Source organism: Tupaia chinensis, unplaced genomic scaffold (genome assembly GCF_000334495.1).
Source record: "Tupaia chinensis unplaced genomic scaffold, TupChi_1.0 Scaffold000288_2, whole genome shotgun sequence".
Lineage (NCBI taxonomy): Eukaryota > Metazoa > Chordata > Mammalia > Scandentia > Tupaiidae > Tupaia > Tupaia belangeri.
Genome location: NW_006159773.1, coordinates 4,605,351 through 4,622,671, shown reverse-complemented (window position 1 = coordinate 4,622,671; position 17,321 = coordinate 4,605,351). Strand labels below are relative to the sequence as shown.

The 17,321-nt window shown below is 38.5% G+C and overlaps 1 protein-coding gene across 2 annotated transcripts in view; it reads right to left on the bottom strand.

The window, feature by feature from the left end:
• PREX2 (phosphatidylinositol-3,4,5-trisphosphate dependent Rac exchange factor 2) overlaps positions 1-17,321 on the bottom strand; it is a gene marked incomplete in the record, with an annotated part of 373,689 nt that overhangs the window by 80,667 nt on the left and 275,701 nt on the right. For both annotated transcript variants that reach the window (XM_027772626.1, XM_027772627.1), the window contains 1 exon segment: positions 12,962-13,076. In XM_027772626.1, coding sequence (XP_027628427.1) covers positions 12,962-13,076 — 115 coding nt within the window.

Below are 17,321 nucleotides of genomic sequence, written 5' to 3'. Positions count from 1 at the left end.
CTCTGGCATAGCTCTTGCATAGAAGGGCACAATAAATATTGTTGCACATAAGCGATAGCTCATTGTTAAGCAAATATCAATCGCACATACTTCTTTTTAGCTAATACTCATGAGAGTCTATGAAGCACCACTGGTGCCAATGGACTGAGAAGGAAACAGGCTTGGCGATATGAGGAACTTGCCCCAAGTCATACAGCTAGACGATGGAAGAGTGGGAACCGGGATCCATCTTTTGACTTGCTTTCAGCCCTCTCGTATATAAATGTGGAAGGTAATTCCATATCACTGACCTATTTCTTCTCATATGCATCGCTGCAAAAATGCTTTGTTTTCTCTTCAAGTAACAGTAGGAGTCCAACTATTTCAGTTCCCTTTGCCTTTTTCTTTCACTCCATTTTCATCTGCTTAGGGTTCTGAGCATAACACACCTGAACTATTTTAATGGTTTCCTAACCAGTTTCTCTGATTCCGGTCTTCTCATTTCTAATTTGTCTTCAGTGAAACCACCAGGGTACATGGTTTAAATGCACCCTCCCCACACTACTGAGGGCTCATAAACAAATCGCCTCAATTTCAGGCTTAATTGAGCCTCAGCTCCTAAGCTGGCATCTGAGTTCCTCTGTGGCCTACTCCTGCCCACCCCCTGCTCCACCGCCTGCCCCTCCTCTCCCAATACAGCTCTGCAGAGTCTTTGCTCCTGTTCCTTCCCACTGAACCAGCCTCTCTCCCCTCCCTCCTCTGACCTTCCAGCATCCTCTGTCAGCAGTACTCAAGTCCCTGCGCTCTTCAGTCTTTGCTAAGTGCTCCCTGGGAATCCTGTCACCTCTGTCGGGATGTGTGGGAGTGTATTTCAAAACAACCCAGAGACCACATTTCCTCTTCCTGTCCTTTCAGATTCTCCAGAACACACTGTCAGTCCATCTTGGCATTCCCGATGCTGTGCACGTTCCTATACCTGCGTGTAAGTGCTCAATAAACACTGCCGAAACCCCAGGAGCGGTTCCCAAAACAGAATGGGAGTGGCTGGGAAGGTCCGGCCAACCCTGACATCCCATGCCGCACATACGGGTGAAGTCACCCTGACACTGATCAGGACCCTGTCACTGTTTATATCTTATGTCCTGGCTTGGTGCCCGACTCTGGAGTGTATACACACATACACACACACACACATACGCCAACACTTTAATAATACAGTAGTAGTTGTTGTGTCTATAATAAGTAAATAGAAAAAAAAAAGGTGAAGAGCAGAAACAGACACACACACAAATAATATCAAGCATGCATTGATAAATGCTATATAAAGGCTTGTAAGGGAATATAATACAGCATGGTGGTGGGAGTGCTGGACTCCCACATGGCTGACTGTGGTTTGAGCCCTATATCCGGCAGCTTGCTTTCTCACTTTCCCTCTCTCTGTCTCTCTCTTGTGAGCACACGTGTCCTGTAGCAAATTAAAATAATAATAACAATGATTGGGAACCAGCAGTTAGCGTAATGGCTATGTCGCTGGACTCCCACGTAGTCGACCGTGGTTCACGTCCTGGACCCAGTGGCTTAAAAGTCACACCGGGCACTTGCGTGTGCGTGCCCAAGATCCTGAGAGGAGAATGGAGGAGAAGGGATTGCAGCATGACCATTCCCTCTGGGGGGTGATTTCTCGCTTTCTGTCTCTATGTCTCTCTCTCTGCCTGGCGAGCGCACGCACCCTATAACGAAAACCTCTCCAAAAAAATAATAATAATAACAATGATTAAAATAATAATGATAATTAAAAAAATTATTTATCATTATTTTTTTAATTTGCTATAGGGCAGACATGATCACCAGACATATACATACGGGGAGAGAGAGAGAGAGAGAGAGAGAGAGAGAGAGAGAGAGAGAAAATGAAAAATCAAGCCACCAACCAGATCCAAGACTTGAACTGTGGTTGGCCATGTGGGAGTTCAGCACCTTAACCACCACACCACCTGCCATCCCTGACAGATAATTTTTTTAAAAAGAAGAAGACTAAAGGGAAATAAAAAGGCTTCAATGGGGGTGGTGAATTTTGAGGGGTGTCAGGAAAGACAATTAGGAACTAGCCAGGGAAACTGAAATTGGAGTCATTATGGCTGAAATTACCAAGAGCCAGGCCAAAAAATGTTTGGTTTTCTTCCTATATGACGGGCTGAGTTTTACAAATTGAAATTTACAGGAGAATTTTACCCTCAGTTGAAACTGGGTGACACATTGACCAAGGCAGCTATTTTTTTTTTTCTTTTTTTAAGGTTTTTACTTAAGGGCACGTACATTCTCCAGAGAGAGAGAAAGTGAGAGAAAAGGTGAGAAGTCACCCCTAACTGGGTTGGCCCCATGGAAATCCCTTCTCATTCAGTCTCTTCTCAGGATTTTAGGCACATACACATAAGAGCACGATGGGAGTTTCAAGCCATTGGGTTCAGGACTGGAACCATGGTCAGCTAAGTGGTAGTCCAGTACCTTAACCACTATCCCAACTGCGGGCCCCACAAGGCAGCTAATTTTAGAAACCTAATGTGCCATTCTTCACACAAAGCATACATTTCAGTAAATACATATTAATTTCTTCTAAATTATAAACCTGTCTTTTGCATAAAAAACTCTTGGCTTACACAAAATCTCAATGGTGTAGGGGTCAAATTTTGAAAGGATAATTGATAATTATACTTTCGTGGATGTACCTCACATAGTGCATCCACAGAAAAACATCTGAAATGTCAGCAGAAAGGAAATGAACAGGAACAATAGGAAAAAAATTCACCAAAAAAAAAGACTTGACTAAGATGCTTTGAATATATTTTTAAGACCGATTGTCCTTGTGATCAGATAGAAAAGTCAGCAGAGTTAAAAATAGAAATCAATTTTACTTCCATAAGCTCTGATAATTTTTCCTCACGGTATATTTCTCGAACTGACTCTTTGGGGTATGCTTATTTTCTCTTTAACGCAGCCAGTTCTCTTTTTTTTTTACAGAGAAAATTCTAAGTACAGACAACTCTGATCTTCTCTTAGCTTTGGTGAAAACAATCGCTTTTCTTAGCTTTGCAATAGAGGTGATTCTCTTCGAAAGACTTTTATTTTTTTTTAAGATTATTTTTATCAGCTTTTACTTGTCAGGAAGAATATCTCTATCCATCCTTTAAATATGATCACAGTGATGGACTGATCACAAATATGTGACAACTCAGTTAAGTAATTCTCACCTTATCTGTGACTTTTACCCAAAAATTGCATTGAAAATTTAAAAAAATTAAGGTAACAGTAAAGTATTAGTTAAGTGACTTTTACCCAAAAATTGCATTGAAAATTAAAAAAAATTAAGGTAACAGTAATGTATCAGTTATAATTATAACATCTCAAAGGCAAATGAATGAGTCAGAACTTAAAGAAGAGTGAGTACAGTCAGGCAAATTAAATAAGATTTAATGTATAAAAGTACATGTAGCTATATCACTTTCTTGGTAAAGCAATGGCAGCAAGGTTTAATAGAATTACAGTATTTTTCAAATAAAGAAGAGATATGTTCTTCTCCAAGTGTCACTACAATTTCAACGTTATCTGATCTTGTCTCATGTAAAATTTATGAGCCTTGGCTACATTGATGAATTTTCTTGGGAGGTCTCCAACAGAGTCAGCATCTGCACCCTTCAAATGGCCTGGAATTTTTTGGATATAAAACAAAGTAGACTGGATACTGAAAGAAATTCAATAAAATAATAATACCAGTAAAGTGTGGACTATGCATTACAATGAATCTGATTTCTAATCAAAATCAACTGTTTTTATGGTCGTTGCTACAGACAAAGCGTAGCAGGAAACCAGGACCTGACTGCTCTCATTCTAGGGAGGAAGACAGACGAATAACCCACAAGTCAAAATAAAACAAGTAAAATCAAAGAGGTTGTTTAGTTTTAAAGAAAAAAGTGATTGGTTAGGCCAGTGTGTGAGCCTGATTCAAGGCTGTTAGGGGTCTCTCTCTCATGCTTACTCACAGAAGAAAGAAAGTGATCATGGAAAAAGGAAAAGGAGAAGAGGAGAGTGATTAAGTCTAGCTAAGCCTGTAACTGGTGGCATCCTGCAGGAAGATAAATTTGAGATGGGTCCTAAATAATGATACCCTCTCAGCAAATGGAAATTGAGCTGAAATGTTTCCTGGGTGAAAGCTCTGAAAAGCAGCTGAGGAAAAATTGGACTGTAAAGGCGGTGAAGGGAGAACATTGATTCTGTTTACAGATCTGTTTCATGTCTCTTGCCCTGTTGAAATCTAGTCTCCACAATACCTTACAGCTCTTTTTTTCCTCCAGTAGGATGTTCACTCATGCTACTCTAGAAAAGAGAATAGAAAACAAACTAGAAAAATAAACCCTTCTCCACACATATATCTTTCATCCCCACCCCCTAAACTCTGGACCCCTAACTCCTCTTTGAGATCTCAGCTTAAAGATTGCTTCCTCAAATAACTTATTCTTGAAATCTTTAACCATCACCCCATCCCCAGTTAAGACTGATTCCTTTCAGGGATCCATGGACAGCACCTTATACTTCCTCAACATAATCTAACATATTGCTCTAAATTGCTAGTGAAAAACCTTGTTTCGTATTTATCATAACCCACAGACAAAATATTCTTGGCAGCAGGGATCTTATCTATTCCAATGCCCCTAAAGTGATGCACTGTCTTTGGTAATTGAAACATAATATTTGTTGAATAAACAAGAGTTCAGTAGTTCGACTTTGTGCAAAATTTTGGAGCTTAAGTATAATTCATATTTTCTAAATGGTATATCATTTATATATTTTGTATTTAGGAAAGAAGTCTATAAAACTGTTAAGCATTATACACTAATTCAAATTCTTTGTAGACTTAGTTGTTTTCTCCTGCCACGGAACAATCCTCTCTCATATAAAACAAAATGTACAACTCTGACAACACTGAACTTCCAGTCCACAAACAGAAAGAAACTGAGTATACACATTTGCTTTACAGCTGGTCTTAGAGAAACAGAAATGTGGATGCATCTTAAGCTCTTTAAGAAATGAAATTCTATTGAACAACAGAGTGGAAAGTAAATCTAAAACTGCTCTGGGGGAGGGAAATATGCCTTGGGAAGCTGGTTAATTTAAAAAGAAGTCACACCGCCTGGCGTCTCTAAGAGCTGCAGCTTTACATAGAAAAACAGAAAGGGACAAAGGCACTTACATGCTAATTAATATTCTCTCTCCTCCCTTTTTCTCATGCTTAGATTTAATTAAGCCTACTTCTTGCTGATTTAAGGTAGTTTCTACAGCTCCTCACCAACAGGACACAAAGTTTTCCATTTCATACTTGGATTCACTGTTTGCTGTCCAAGCTAGGAATGGAAAACGATGTGTTAGGAGTTGAGGGCTCTGAGGGAAGAAAGAGGATGAAGATGTGGGTCTGGTACCAGAGAAGGGTATAAAAGTGGAAGTCCCACCTCCCCTTCATAGTCTCATGCTGTTAGATAGCCACACTTAGAGGCAGGAAAGGGCAGAAAGTCTATGTCATCCTTCAGAACCCTTCTGTGTCCGGAGAGCATATTCAGTGACATATTATTTTTTCTGCAAAGATAGAGAGAAGTGACACATTTCATAGCGGTGCTATCATGGGAATAGTCTAAGAACATACTTCTGGCCAGACAGTCTTCGGTTGAAAAAACAGTCTAAAATAGATGGCTCTGATATTGGTATCTGTGTAATAGTTTTTTGTTAACACAAGGAATATATCTACCACCTCCTTCTTACTAAATAAAATAAATTTGGCTTTTAAAAACTTTAAAGAAGACATGCCATTCTTTATCCACAAAGGCACACCTTGAAAGAACATTTGCTTTGAATAATTTTCTTGTTTTCTTCCTATAAAGATGATGCATTTACATTAAATACCAAAGTCATAAACCTTAAAAGAACTCAATGTGAAGCTGCTATTTAACCCAAGAGAGAAAAAAATTAACCCTCAAACTAAGCAACTACTGTACAACATTTATCTTTTTGATTCTTTTGTTTTATTTTACTATTTACTTCACACGGAAAATAATACTTGAAAAGGAGTAATCCAGGCCTCTCAAACTGAAAGGCGTGCTTCGATACGAGGAACTCTGCTCGCATTGACAGGTATCGCACGGTCACCATCAGGGGCGCTTTAGGCCCATGAAGAGGATGCATTCAGACAAAGGGTTTGGAAATGATCAGTTATCTTTAGGTAGGGCAGAGAAAAATGAGGTTGATGATATGAAGGCTCATGGCCAGAGGGAGTAAAAAGGAGAGGCTTAGGTGAAAAAGAGAAAATGTAAAACAAGGCGAGGAGAGTGAACAGGAGGGATACATGTGTCCCTCCTGAATTTTAAAGAATTTTTAGAGGTAAACACTTTGGCATGGTGTTACTCTTTAAATTAAAAAATAATTAAAAATTAAAGTTTGTTATAGGGAGTTTGTTCTCGCCAGAGAAGATGAGGATGGAGGTGAAGAAAAACAAGAAAGCAACACCCATAAGGGATGGCCATGCCAAAAGAACCCTTTTCCACTCCCCTCTAGGGGTTTGGGCACATGCACACACATGCACCCCCAGTGTGTTGTTCAAGCTGACAGGTCTGGATGGCCATGCCAAAAGAACCCTTTTCCACTCCCCTCTAGGGGTTTGGGCACATGCACACACATGCACCCAGTGTGTTGGTCAAGCTAACAGGTCTGGGGCTCAAACCATGCAGTCAGCCATGTGGGAATCCAGTCACCTTAACCACCATACCACTGGCTGATCCAGTTTTACTCTTTAACAAGCAGAAGGAGAGCTGGCCCCATGATCTTGTGGCAAAGGGAGTGGAGACCACATGGCCAACTATATGGTTTGAACGCTGGCTTCAGAGGCATGAAAAACAACTGGGCATGGTGTACATGCCCCAAAAGCCAACAGGATATAGAAAAGGAGGGAAAGGGATTGTGGTGTGATCACATCCCACTGAGGGATGCTGTCTTTCCCACCCTCTGTCTCTCTCTGATGAGTATACATGCCTTGGGGTAAATAACAACAATTTTTTGAAAAATCAATAAATGTTATTCGATTTAGCTTAAGAGAGGTTACATTTTAGAAACAGCTGTTAAACATTGTTGCTAGTTAAAGATTGTTCACTTGTGGTAACAATTACACCAGGGTATATTTAGACAGCTAGGACTTGGTCTCTAAGGCATGAAGCAGAATGTCCTCAGGTACACTTCTCTGTCCATATTTCAACAGGAGACTAGAGGAGGAATGGTCAGACCAGCCAGTTGGCCTCAGTTCACTTCACGATTGCCTGTGAAAACTGTTTTTAATTTTATTTGCAATAGATGCATGAAATAGAAGTAGACAGCAGTAATTCAGCAACAAACTTTCCAATGACTTTTTCCATTGTATTGACAATAAAATCCAAATCTCCTGGAGGCTGGCAGGTGGCATGGTGGTTAAAGGTGCTGGATTCCCACATGGCCAACTGTGGTTTGAGTCCTAGACCTGGCAGCTTGCTTTCTCACTTTTCCTTTCTCTCTCTCTCTCTGTCTCTCGAGTCAAATTAAAACAAAACAAAGCAAAACAAAACAAAACAAAAAACAAACTAATAACAAACAGAATTAAATAAATAAATGATCATTAAAAAAAATCCAGGGACCAAGGCGACTGAAGCTAGGCTCTAAATCCCATCTTCTAGATCCCTCAGACAAGTCTCCATACACTGAATGTGAGACAGGCCTAGGTGCACAGTAACCAAGCAACTGGATACTTAGGGTCATTGAAATCCTCAATGCTTATTGAACCTCCTGCTTTAAGGAAGAAACTTATTTTTATAAATCTGAAGTCATCATCTCTTTCTGTGGATACCACATTGTAAAATACAATAGAGGAAAATTTTGTCACAGAATGACCAGAAACCACTGCAGAGGCACAAGAAATATGAGAAACCAAAAAAAAAAACAAAATCTCTCCTAAGGGAAAAGAATAATCCTTCATCATCCACAGACAGTACAGTGGAACTTGTGGAAATGTCTTGATAGAGAATTTAGAATATTCATAGTGACAAAACTAAACTTGAGTCCCAGACCTGGCAGCTTGCTTTCTCACTTTTCCTTTCTCTCTCTCTCTCTGTCTCTCGAGTCAAATTAAAACAAAACAAAGCAAAACAAAACAAAACAAAAAACAAACTAATAACAAACAGAATTAAATAAATAAATGATCATTAAAAAAAATCCAGGGACCAAGGCGACTGAAGCTAGGCTCTAAATCCCATCTTCTAGATCCCTCAGACAAGTCTCCATACACTGAATGTGAGACAGGCCTAGGTGCACAGTAACCAAGCAACTGGATACTTAGGGTCATTGAAATCCTCAATGCTTATTGAACCTCCTGCTTTAAGGAAGAAACTTATTTTTATAAATCTGAAGTCATCATCTCTTTCTGTGGATACCACATTGTAAAATACAATAGAGGAAAATTTTGTCACAGAATGACCAGAAACCACTGCAGAGGCACAAGAAATATGAGAAACCAAAAAAGAAAAAATAAAATCTCTCCTAAGGGAAAAGAATAATCCTTGATCATCCACAGACAGTACAGTGGAACTTGTGGAAATGTCTTGATAGAGAATTTAGAAAATTCATAGTGACAAAACTAAACGAGATGCAAGAGCTGAGAGACAATGACCTCCAGGAGATGGAGAAGAAGAGAGATAATGAGTTCCAGGATGTGAGGAAGTTAATGCACTATCTGAAAGAGGAAATACACACCATAAAAAAGAATCAAATGTTACTATTAGAGATGGAGGCTGCAATACAGGAAATCAAAACCACCCTTGAAAGTATTAAAAGCAGATTAGTCCATGCAGAAGAGTGAATCTTAGATATTGAAGGCAGACCCTGCCCTAGAAAAAACAACCAAAACACTGAGAAAATAACAAAAAATGAGAATATTATATGAGAAATACTAGATACCATTAGGAGCCTAAACATCTGGACAACTGGTATCCCAGAAGGTGAAGAAATTAATAAGGGCATTGATAATATATTCCATGAAATCCTGTAAGAAAACTTTCCAAATCTAGAGAAGCATTTAAATATCCAGAAATACAAAGGACCCCTAATAGAATCAAGCCAAGAAGATCTTCTCTAAGGCACATCATAGCCAGATTGGCCAAATCTACAGACAAAAAGACAAGATATTAAAATTGGCAAGAGAGAATCATCAGGTTACGTATAAAGGTTATCCCGTCAAGCTAACATCTGACCTCTCATCAGAAATAATGCGAGCAAGGAGAGAATGGGAAAATATATTTAAAGTGTTAAGTGAAAAACCATTTCAACCAAGAATACTATACCTGGTGAGATTATCCTTCACATGGGAAGAAAAGATAAAAACATTCTCAGATAAACAAAACCTGAAAGAATTTACCAACACCAGATCAACTCTTCAAGAAGTTCTGAAATGAGTGCTTTATCAGGAAAACCGAAGACACACATACAGAAATAATAAAAAAAAAAAAAAAGCAATAAGCAACCAAGAAAATTATCAACTTAATGCTAGGGACAAGAAATATCAATAATAATATTGAATGTTAACTTCCGGGATTTAAACAGAAAGATCGGACCACAGTAACACAGCAGATTCAACAGAAGAGGAATTAATTATATATGACTGAACTAGTGAGATAGAATTTTATGACTTTTGACTAAAACATTATTAATTTATTTTACTATGGTTTGTTTTTCCAATTTAAGGATTTTGCTTTCTTTTGAGCTGTTGATAGGTTCAGCAATTAGTTTAAATGTGTGTGTGTTTTCATGTTTGTTTTTTTCAATGGAAACATAAACTTTTCTTCCTTCCTGACCCCTTTGGAATTGGGAAATATTTGGGAGTATTCTTATTTTGTGGCAGAATGGTTATTTGCATAAGTTCAATAATACCTGTTGCCTTGAATCAGAAATTAGAAATACTCATTATTGAACAGGGTTTTGACTACAGTTCAAGTCCCAGCCCTGGTTGTTTGCTTTTCCACTTTCTCTGTCTCTCTCTGATGAGCACACATGCCCCCTAGCAGACTGAAAATGAACAATAGTAATAACAATAATTAGAATAAAATTAAGTAAATCATTCTTTTTTAAAAATCTACACAAGTCACCTAACATTGTGAGTGGCATCTAATATGTTCTTAAAATCTGGTTGATATTACGGCTATCATTACTTTTTCTCTTACGTGGAAAATTATTTCTATATCTTCTTTGCTCTTCTGGAGCAGTCTTCATAATTGCTGTGGAATCCACCGTTTATCTGGCCAGCATCCCTACCCAAGCATGCCCTTTGTTACAGTCCACGGGTCTTCCTTCTGTGGTGCTAAGACCACCCAGGAATGGCAGATGACTAGGTCTGGACAATAAGCATCTCCCTATGTCCTTTCCTGGAATTCTGGCCTGGGAATAGGTGCTGGCACCTTCTCTTCTTCTGACAATGTAACACTGGTCTATAGTGGCCATCTTTACCCAAATGACCATGCCTGAAAAGAAGTCCACCCAGAGGAAAGAAGTGCCTACAGATGGAGAAAAAAACGGGATTTGAAGAACTATCAGACCCCCAGCGGTGCCTGAAGCAGCCACAGACCCTTGATATCCTTATTAAATAAGTAAGCCAATACATCAGTTTATTGTATTTATGACAGGCTGAGTTTGGTTTATGAAACTTGTACTCTAAAGAATGCTTTCTAATAAAACAGTTTTTTGTTTGTTGTCAGGCTAAGGGGGGGAGGGATTAGTAAACAAACAAATTAATGAAAAGTATTAACAAAATAATGAAACGGTTTTCAATGAAAGTGTGAAAAGGGTACTAGGGTTATGAGAGAAGACTGAAGCCTCAGGCCAGCTTTTTAAAGATGAGTATTAACAGCCTCCATAAGAAAATGGTCAGAAAAAATTAAGGAAGAAATAATACCTTTATTTGAGAAACAAGCAGGAAGACATTATTGTAAATATGGAAGAAGATAATTGTCTTCCTGTATGGAGGGAATCTAATATGCAGTAAGTAGGATAGAAGGCAGGTAATTACTGACAAGAGCTCCTAATTTGTACTGAGCTCTTGTCAGTACTTTTTTTTTTGGAGAGGTTTTTTTGCTATAGGGCACATGTGCTCGCCAGACAGACAGAGAGAGACAGAGAGACAGAAAGTGAGAAATCACCCTCCAGGGGGGATGGTCACACTGCAATCCCTTCTCCTCCATTCTCCTCTCGGGATCTTGGGCACACACGCACATGTGCCTGGTGTGAGTTTTAAGCCACCGGGTCCGGGACTCAAACTGCAGTTGACTACATGAGAGTCCAGCGACATAGCCAATATGCTAACTGCTGGTCCTGAGGAGGACAGAAAGTGAGAAATCACCCTCCAGGGGGGATGGTCACACTGCAATCCCTTCTCCTCCATTCTCCTCTCGGGATCTTGGGCACACACGCACATGTGCCTGGTGTGAGTTTTAAGCCACCGGGTCCGGGACTCAAACTGCAGTTGACTACATGAGAGTCCAGCGACATAGCCAATATGCTAACTGCTAGTCCTGAGGAACTCATACTTTTAAAAAACGCTTTCTCTGGGGCCACCAGGTGGCATAGTGGTTAAGGTACTAGACTCCCACACGTCTGACTATGGTTTGAGCCCTGGACCGAGTGGCTTGAAAATCATGCTGGGTGCACGTGCATGTATACCCAGAATCCTGAGAGGAGAATGAAGGACTCAAAAAGATGTGGCCTTCTTCCCTAGAGGGTGATTTCTCACTTTCCCTCTCTCTCTCTCTCTCTCTCTCTCAGCAAGCACACATGCCCTATGGCAAAAACTTAGAACAAGAAAAAAAGAAAGCTTTCTCTAAAAGATACATTAAAATGCTTTCTTATGAAATAAGATATTTTGTAATTAATACACATGCTGTTTTCTTAATAATGCATAATTAGTAACCATCTTGCCAGGTATCTGTTATGAGTATATATATTTCTGTTTTGTTTTTTAAATATTTATTTATTGAATTTGTTATTATTATTATTTAATTTGATGACAGAAGGAAAGAGAGAGAAAGTGAGAGAGCAAGCCACCAGATTCAAGACTTGAACTGTGGTCGGAAATGTGGGAGTCCAGCATGCTACTTGCAGGCCCGTTTTTTTTTTTTTAAAAAAAAAAGACTCACGGGGTATGTATGTGTGCCACATTCTCCTCATTTCTCTCTGCTATGAATTTTTTTAAAAAAGATTTTTGCCATGGGGCATGTGTGCTTGCCAATGAGAGAAAGAGAGAGACAATGAGAAGGAACGTGAAAAGTCATCCCCCAGAGGGAACAGCCACACCACGATCCCTCCTCCTCTAGTTTCCTCCTGAGATTTTGGGCATGCGTGCACATGTGCCCGTTGTGATTTTCAAGCTGCAGGGTCCAAGATTGGACCACTGTCAGCTGTGTAGGAGTCAGGTTGCCTTAACCACCATGACATCTGCTGACCCTACCGATACAAATATTTTTTTAAGTCTATTTACTGTGTTCATGATAGAAAATATGTGTATGCAAACAAGAATGTAAGACAGAGAGACAGAAAGTGAGAAGTCATCCCCCAGGGGTGATGGCCACGCCGCAATCCCTTCTCCTCCATTCTCCTCTCGGGATCTTGGGCACGCACGGGCACACGCACGGTGTGAGTTTAAGCCACCAGGTCTGGGACTTGAACTGCGGTCGACTACATGGGAGTTCAACGACATAGCCATTATGCTAACTGTTGGTCCGTAAAATATTAAATTTTGAAAGAGGATTTTATATCAAAAGGAATATTAGTAATCTAGTATAACGAATATCAAAAATCTGACTCACATTCCCATCAAAATATGAAGATATTAAAAAAAAAGAAAGAGAAAAAGAAAGTCACTTGAACGATTACATACCTCAGCTTCTGATTGTACTGCTTGACCTTTTCCAAGGAGGCTGCATTTATTTGGGCTTGAAATTCTTCCACTGAAACATTGTCTCTGTAATAATATCCTTCCATGCTCTCCAGCGCTGAGGAAATAAGTTAATGTACTTTAGAACTTTTTAAAAAATAATTATTTTATTTCACTTTATTTATTTATTTTAATTTGATCAGAGAGGGACAGAAAGAGAGAGAGAAAGAGAGGGAAAGTGAGAAAGTAAGCCATCAGTCCTGGGACTCAAACCAAGGTCAGCCATGTGGGAGTCCAGCGTCCTTAACTACTGCACCACCTGCTGGTCCCCCAATACTCCATGACAATTTTATAATTCAGTTTCTCCATGTTTGGTGTAATCTTATTGATTATTAATTAATGTATCAATCACCACCAAGTATGACCACATTTCTAACAAGCAATCTTTAGTCCAAAAATGAATGAAAACAGTTATTCTGTCCTCAAAATAAATATCAAACACTTGGTGATTTTTCTGTCAAGTAGGCATGGGAATTTCTATTTAAACTGTCTTCTACTTTTAAAATATTTTGTGTTTTAGGAGACCAAAATATGTCACCCAGAAATATGCCTTTTTAGCATAAGGATTACTTTGAGTCGGTTATTTTGAGAAACTGCAGACATAAAAGAAGCTCTGAAAACAAAGTAGAAGTTGCCCTTTTGTAAGAAAAATTTACATCCATAAAGGAAACCTCCATTTGTAAGGGTGTCTCCCTGTCTGCACAAAGAAAATAAAGATGACTAAATCCCAAGAGACTTATCAATGGAGAAGGCACAAATTAAATCCACATATTACGTGGGCCAGTAGGTCGCATGGAGGTTAGGGCAGCTGGATCCCAACATGACGGACTAAGTGGTCGAGTCCTGAACACGGAGCCTTGAAAACTCATGTGGGCACATGTGTGTACGTGCCCAAACTCCCAAGAGGAGAATGAAGGAGAAGGGACTGCAGCACGGCCATCCTCCTTGGGGGATAATACACTTTCCCTCTCTCCCTGGTGAGCAAAAACACTAAAAAACGAACAAAAAACTACATACAAATCTTTCTTCTCCTATGGGACTTTTCCTGGTCACTTCCCTGTTTCTGAGAGCCCCAGTATCCTTCTTCCTTTATTTTGGGGATGATAATATTTATGCCTGAATTCAAAAGCCACTCGTTTTTCCCTGGCTATGTCTCATATACACATAAAATATACACTTTAATAAATAAGTCTTTTGTTTTACGGGTTCATCCCAACTAAGAACCAGGAAGGGTGAAAGATTATTTATCCTCTATACAATGTTCTTTGTGAAGCTAAACTCATACATATATATGTGTGTGTGTATGCATACACACGCACATATACATACATATTTAATACATATATTCATGCAAACTCATAGTCAGGTATATGTATATATTAATACATACACACATATATACATATATTATAACACAAGTGCATACTTGTACATCTATATACACATGTACACGTATGTATTACATATTGTATATACATACATGGAACAAGTGAGGGAAGGGCAGTGCTGTGCATTAACATACATTAAGGCAAAAAACCCCAGAAATAGTCCCTTTCCATGCATATCCACATTTTCTATTTTAGAATCTCAATTAAATCAAGAAATATTAGTGTAATAAATTAAAAGTATGGCAAAGTGAAATCTTAGGAAACCACCTCTACTTGAGGGGTCAGTTGAAAATAAATAAACATAACATCTCATTAACTTTACATGTCTTTTGATTAGTATAGATTTCTTTTATTACTAACTTTTTGTTTTGTTTTCTGTTCCTTTTTATAATTTTGCCAGAGGGTGTATGCACTCACTAGAGAGAGAGAGACAGAAAGAAGAGAGAGAAAAGCAAGAAACCACCCTTCCATGGGGGATGGTCATGCAGCAATCCCTTCTTCCCTATTTCTCCTCTTGAGATTTTAGGCAAGCATGCATACGTGTCTGGTGTGTTTTTCAAGCTGCTGGGTCTGGGACTCAAACCTGGCAATTAAACCGTGCAGTCAGCCACGTGGGATCCAGCTGCTTTAACTTTCATACCACCAACTGACACAAAGACTAACTTAAAAATAAGTTTATTTATTTCTTCTATGAGCAAAAGAGAGAGGTAACACCCCATCAGAGTTTGACACTGCAGTCTAACCCCAGCTCAGCCAGCCCTAAGTCATGGACACATTGTGCTGCGTGTACTCAGGGAGGTCTCCAGACACGAACCTGGAACCAAACCACATAGGTCAGCCCCAAAGAGTGTTGTTTACCTCCGCATCACTAGCTAGCCCTTCTTTACTAACATTTTTACCATTTATTTTTTCTTAAAAGCCTCATGAGGTAGTACATTTAAAATTTGGGAGAGAAAATGAATCAGAATCCAGAAATACAAGATTCTTTATGGAAAGGTTGCCAGTAACAGAATCGCAATGGTCTAATTTGGAAAGGTGAATTATTTTTCCTTGAATGCACTGCTATTTATGAGCCATAACTTTCTACAGACCATTTCACAATTGATAGCAATTAATCTTATTTTACAACTATTAAGTGTGATAGTTTCTAAACTAAATAATGAGTTTCAAATTGAAACAAACTAATGTCACCATTTCGTTGGGGAGTGAGGGACAAAAATAGGAAAATGACTGCCAAGTTTGGCTATGCCATGTTTTCTGAACTAGTTAGAATTATAGAGCACCCAAGAAAACAATATAACTTTTTTGGGTACTGCTAATTTTGTAAATATTTAAAATGGTATTACTAGTGTAAAATTGAGAAAAGCAATTATGGAAAGTTGGAAAGGAAACATGCTACATTTATTTCAGTACAGAAACTAAAATTCGTGGGCTAGTTTCAAGATTTTTTTATTTGTTTATTCCTTATGACTTCTGTATTAATTAGAAAAGCTCCAACTAGCTCAGCAAACCTCTGGATCTGAATACACAAAGGAAATAAAAGGAAGACCTCTCTGATGGAGCAGTTTTCAAATACATGACACATTCACTTCCATTCGCAAGCTGTCATTTGTGACAGGCAAGTATCCCCCGACGATTCAGTCTACCAATAGTTTTGTGAATCATTCTAACTAGTTTGCTGTAAAGGTAATGATGAAAGCCCTTCAATCAGAGTAAAACTTTGAGCAAGTTCATTAACATCTGAGATTTTCAGGTTTCTCATTTTTGACATGGAAAACACGGGCACCTACTGATTTGGGGTACTGGGAAAGAATTTAATTAAATAATCATATTAGGACAGCCCATAACTATTCTTATGAGCTGAATGAGTTTTATGCACCAGGAAACAGGCCAAATGCTCTACAGACAGCACCTGATCCCATTTCTAGATCATGCAAGGATGTGCTCCGGAGAACAGAGTTTGAGAACTAAGAGAGAGTCCAAATGAGGACAATTGCGTTTGTGACTTCAGATCAGAAAGACTGCAAGAAGAACATTGGGAAGGAGCAACGGTTAAACTGTTTGTCTGTGAGAGGGCACCTGGGATCTCATCATTCTAAAGGTCATGATGGCTCAACTCTGGCCAAAAAATTCAGTCCTCTACTAAAAGCTTGTGATAATGTAAGAACAATTATATAAACATAATTTGATATGATTTTAACAAGCACTGCATTCCTGTAAATCGCCACTTTCATTACATTTTTGGACAATATTTCTAAATTAGCAAGGCAGTTAAAATTCACAATTACATAAGATGATTTAAAAATGGAAAAGTGTCTAGTAATTTTGCCAAGAGTCTTAGAACAATTTTATGGCACATGCATAGGGTTGTGGGGATGAACCTAGGAACACGAGTTCTAGATTTAAAAGCTAAAATTTGTATGGTGAAGAAGAGGTGGGAGGGTAATACTTCCTATTTTTAACTCAGTAGCTTGTTAGTTTATTGTTATAGAAAAAGCAAAATGACATTCTATCAAATTAAATTTCTATTCTCAGGTTAAGTATATAATTATGTCATGATGGCTTCAAACTTCAGTCTCTCCTTAGCACTTCTTTGTCTAGTTCTTTAGTTATTATCTATATAAAAATATATTTTCCTAAAGTAGTCTTGGTGTATTTGGTTCAATACAGATTTAATTCATTTAGGGAAAGGCAATCTTTACAAAACAATTTGCTTGTTTTACTTCTTCCACATTTAAATCACAGAGAGGAAAACATCCATTAAAGTAGTTGGCAAGAAAGAAAAATCCAACGTTAGAGAAAATTAAGATTAAATTATTCTAAGACTGAAAGTGAGCTGCATTTCTACTCACTCAAAAAAAAAAAAAAAAAAACACCCCCCCAACAAAAAACCAAGGATTTTCACAGAAAAATCC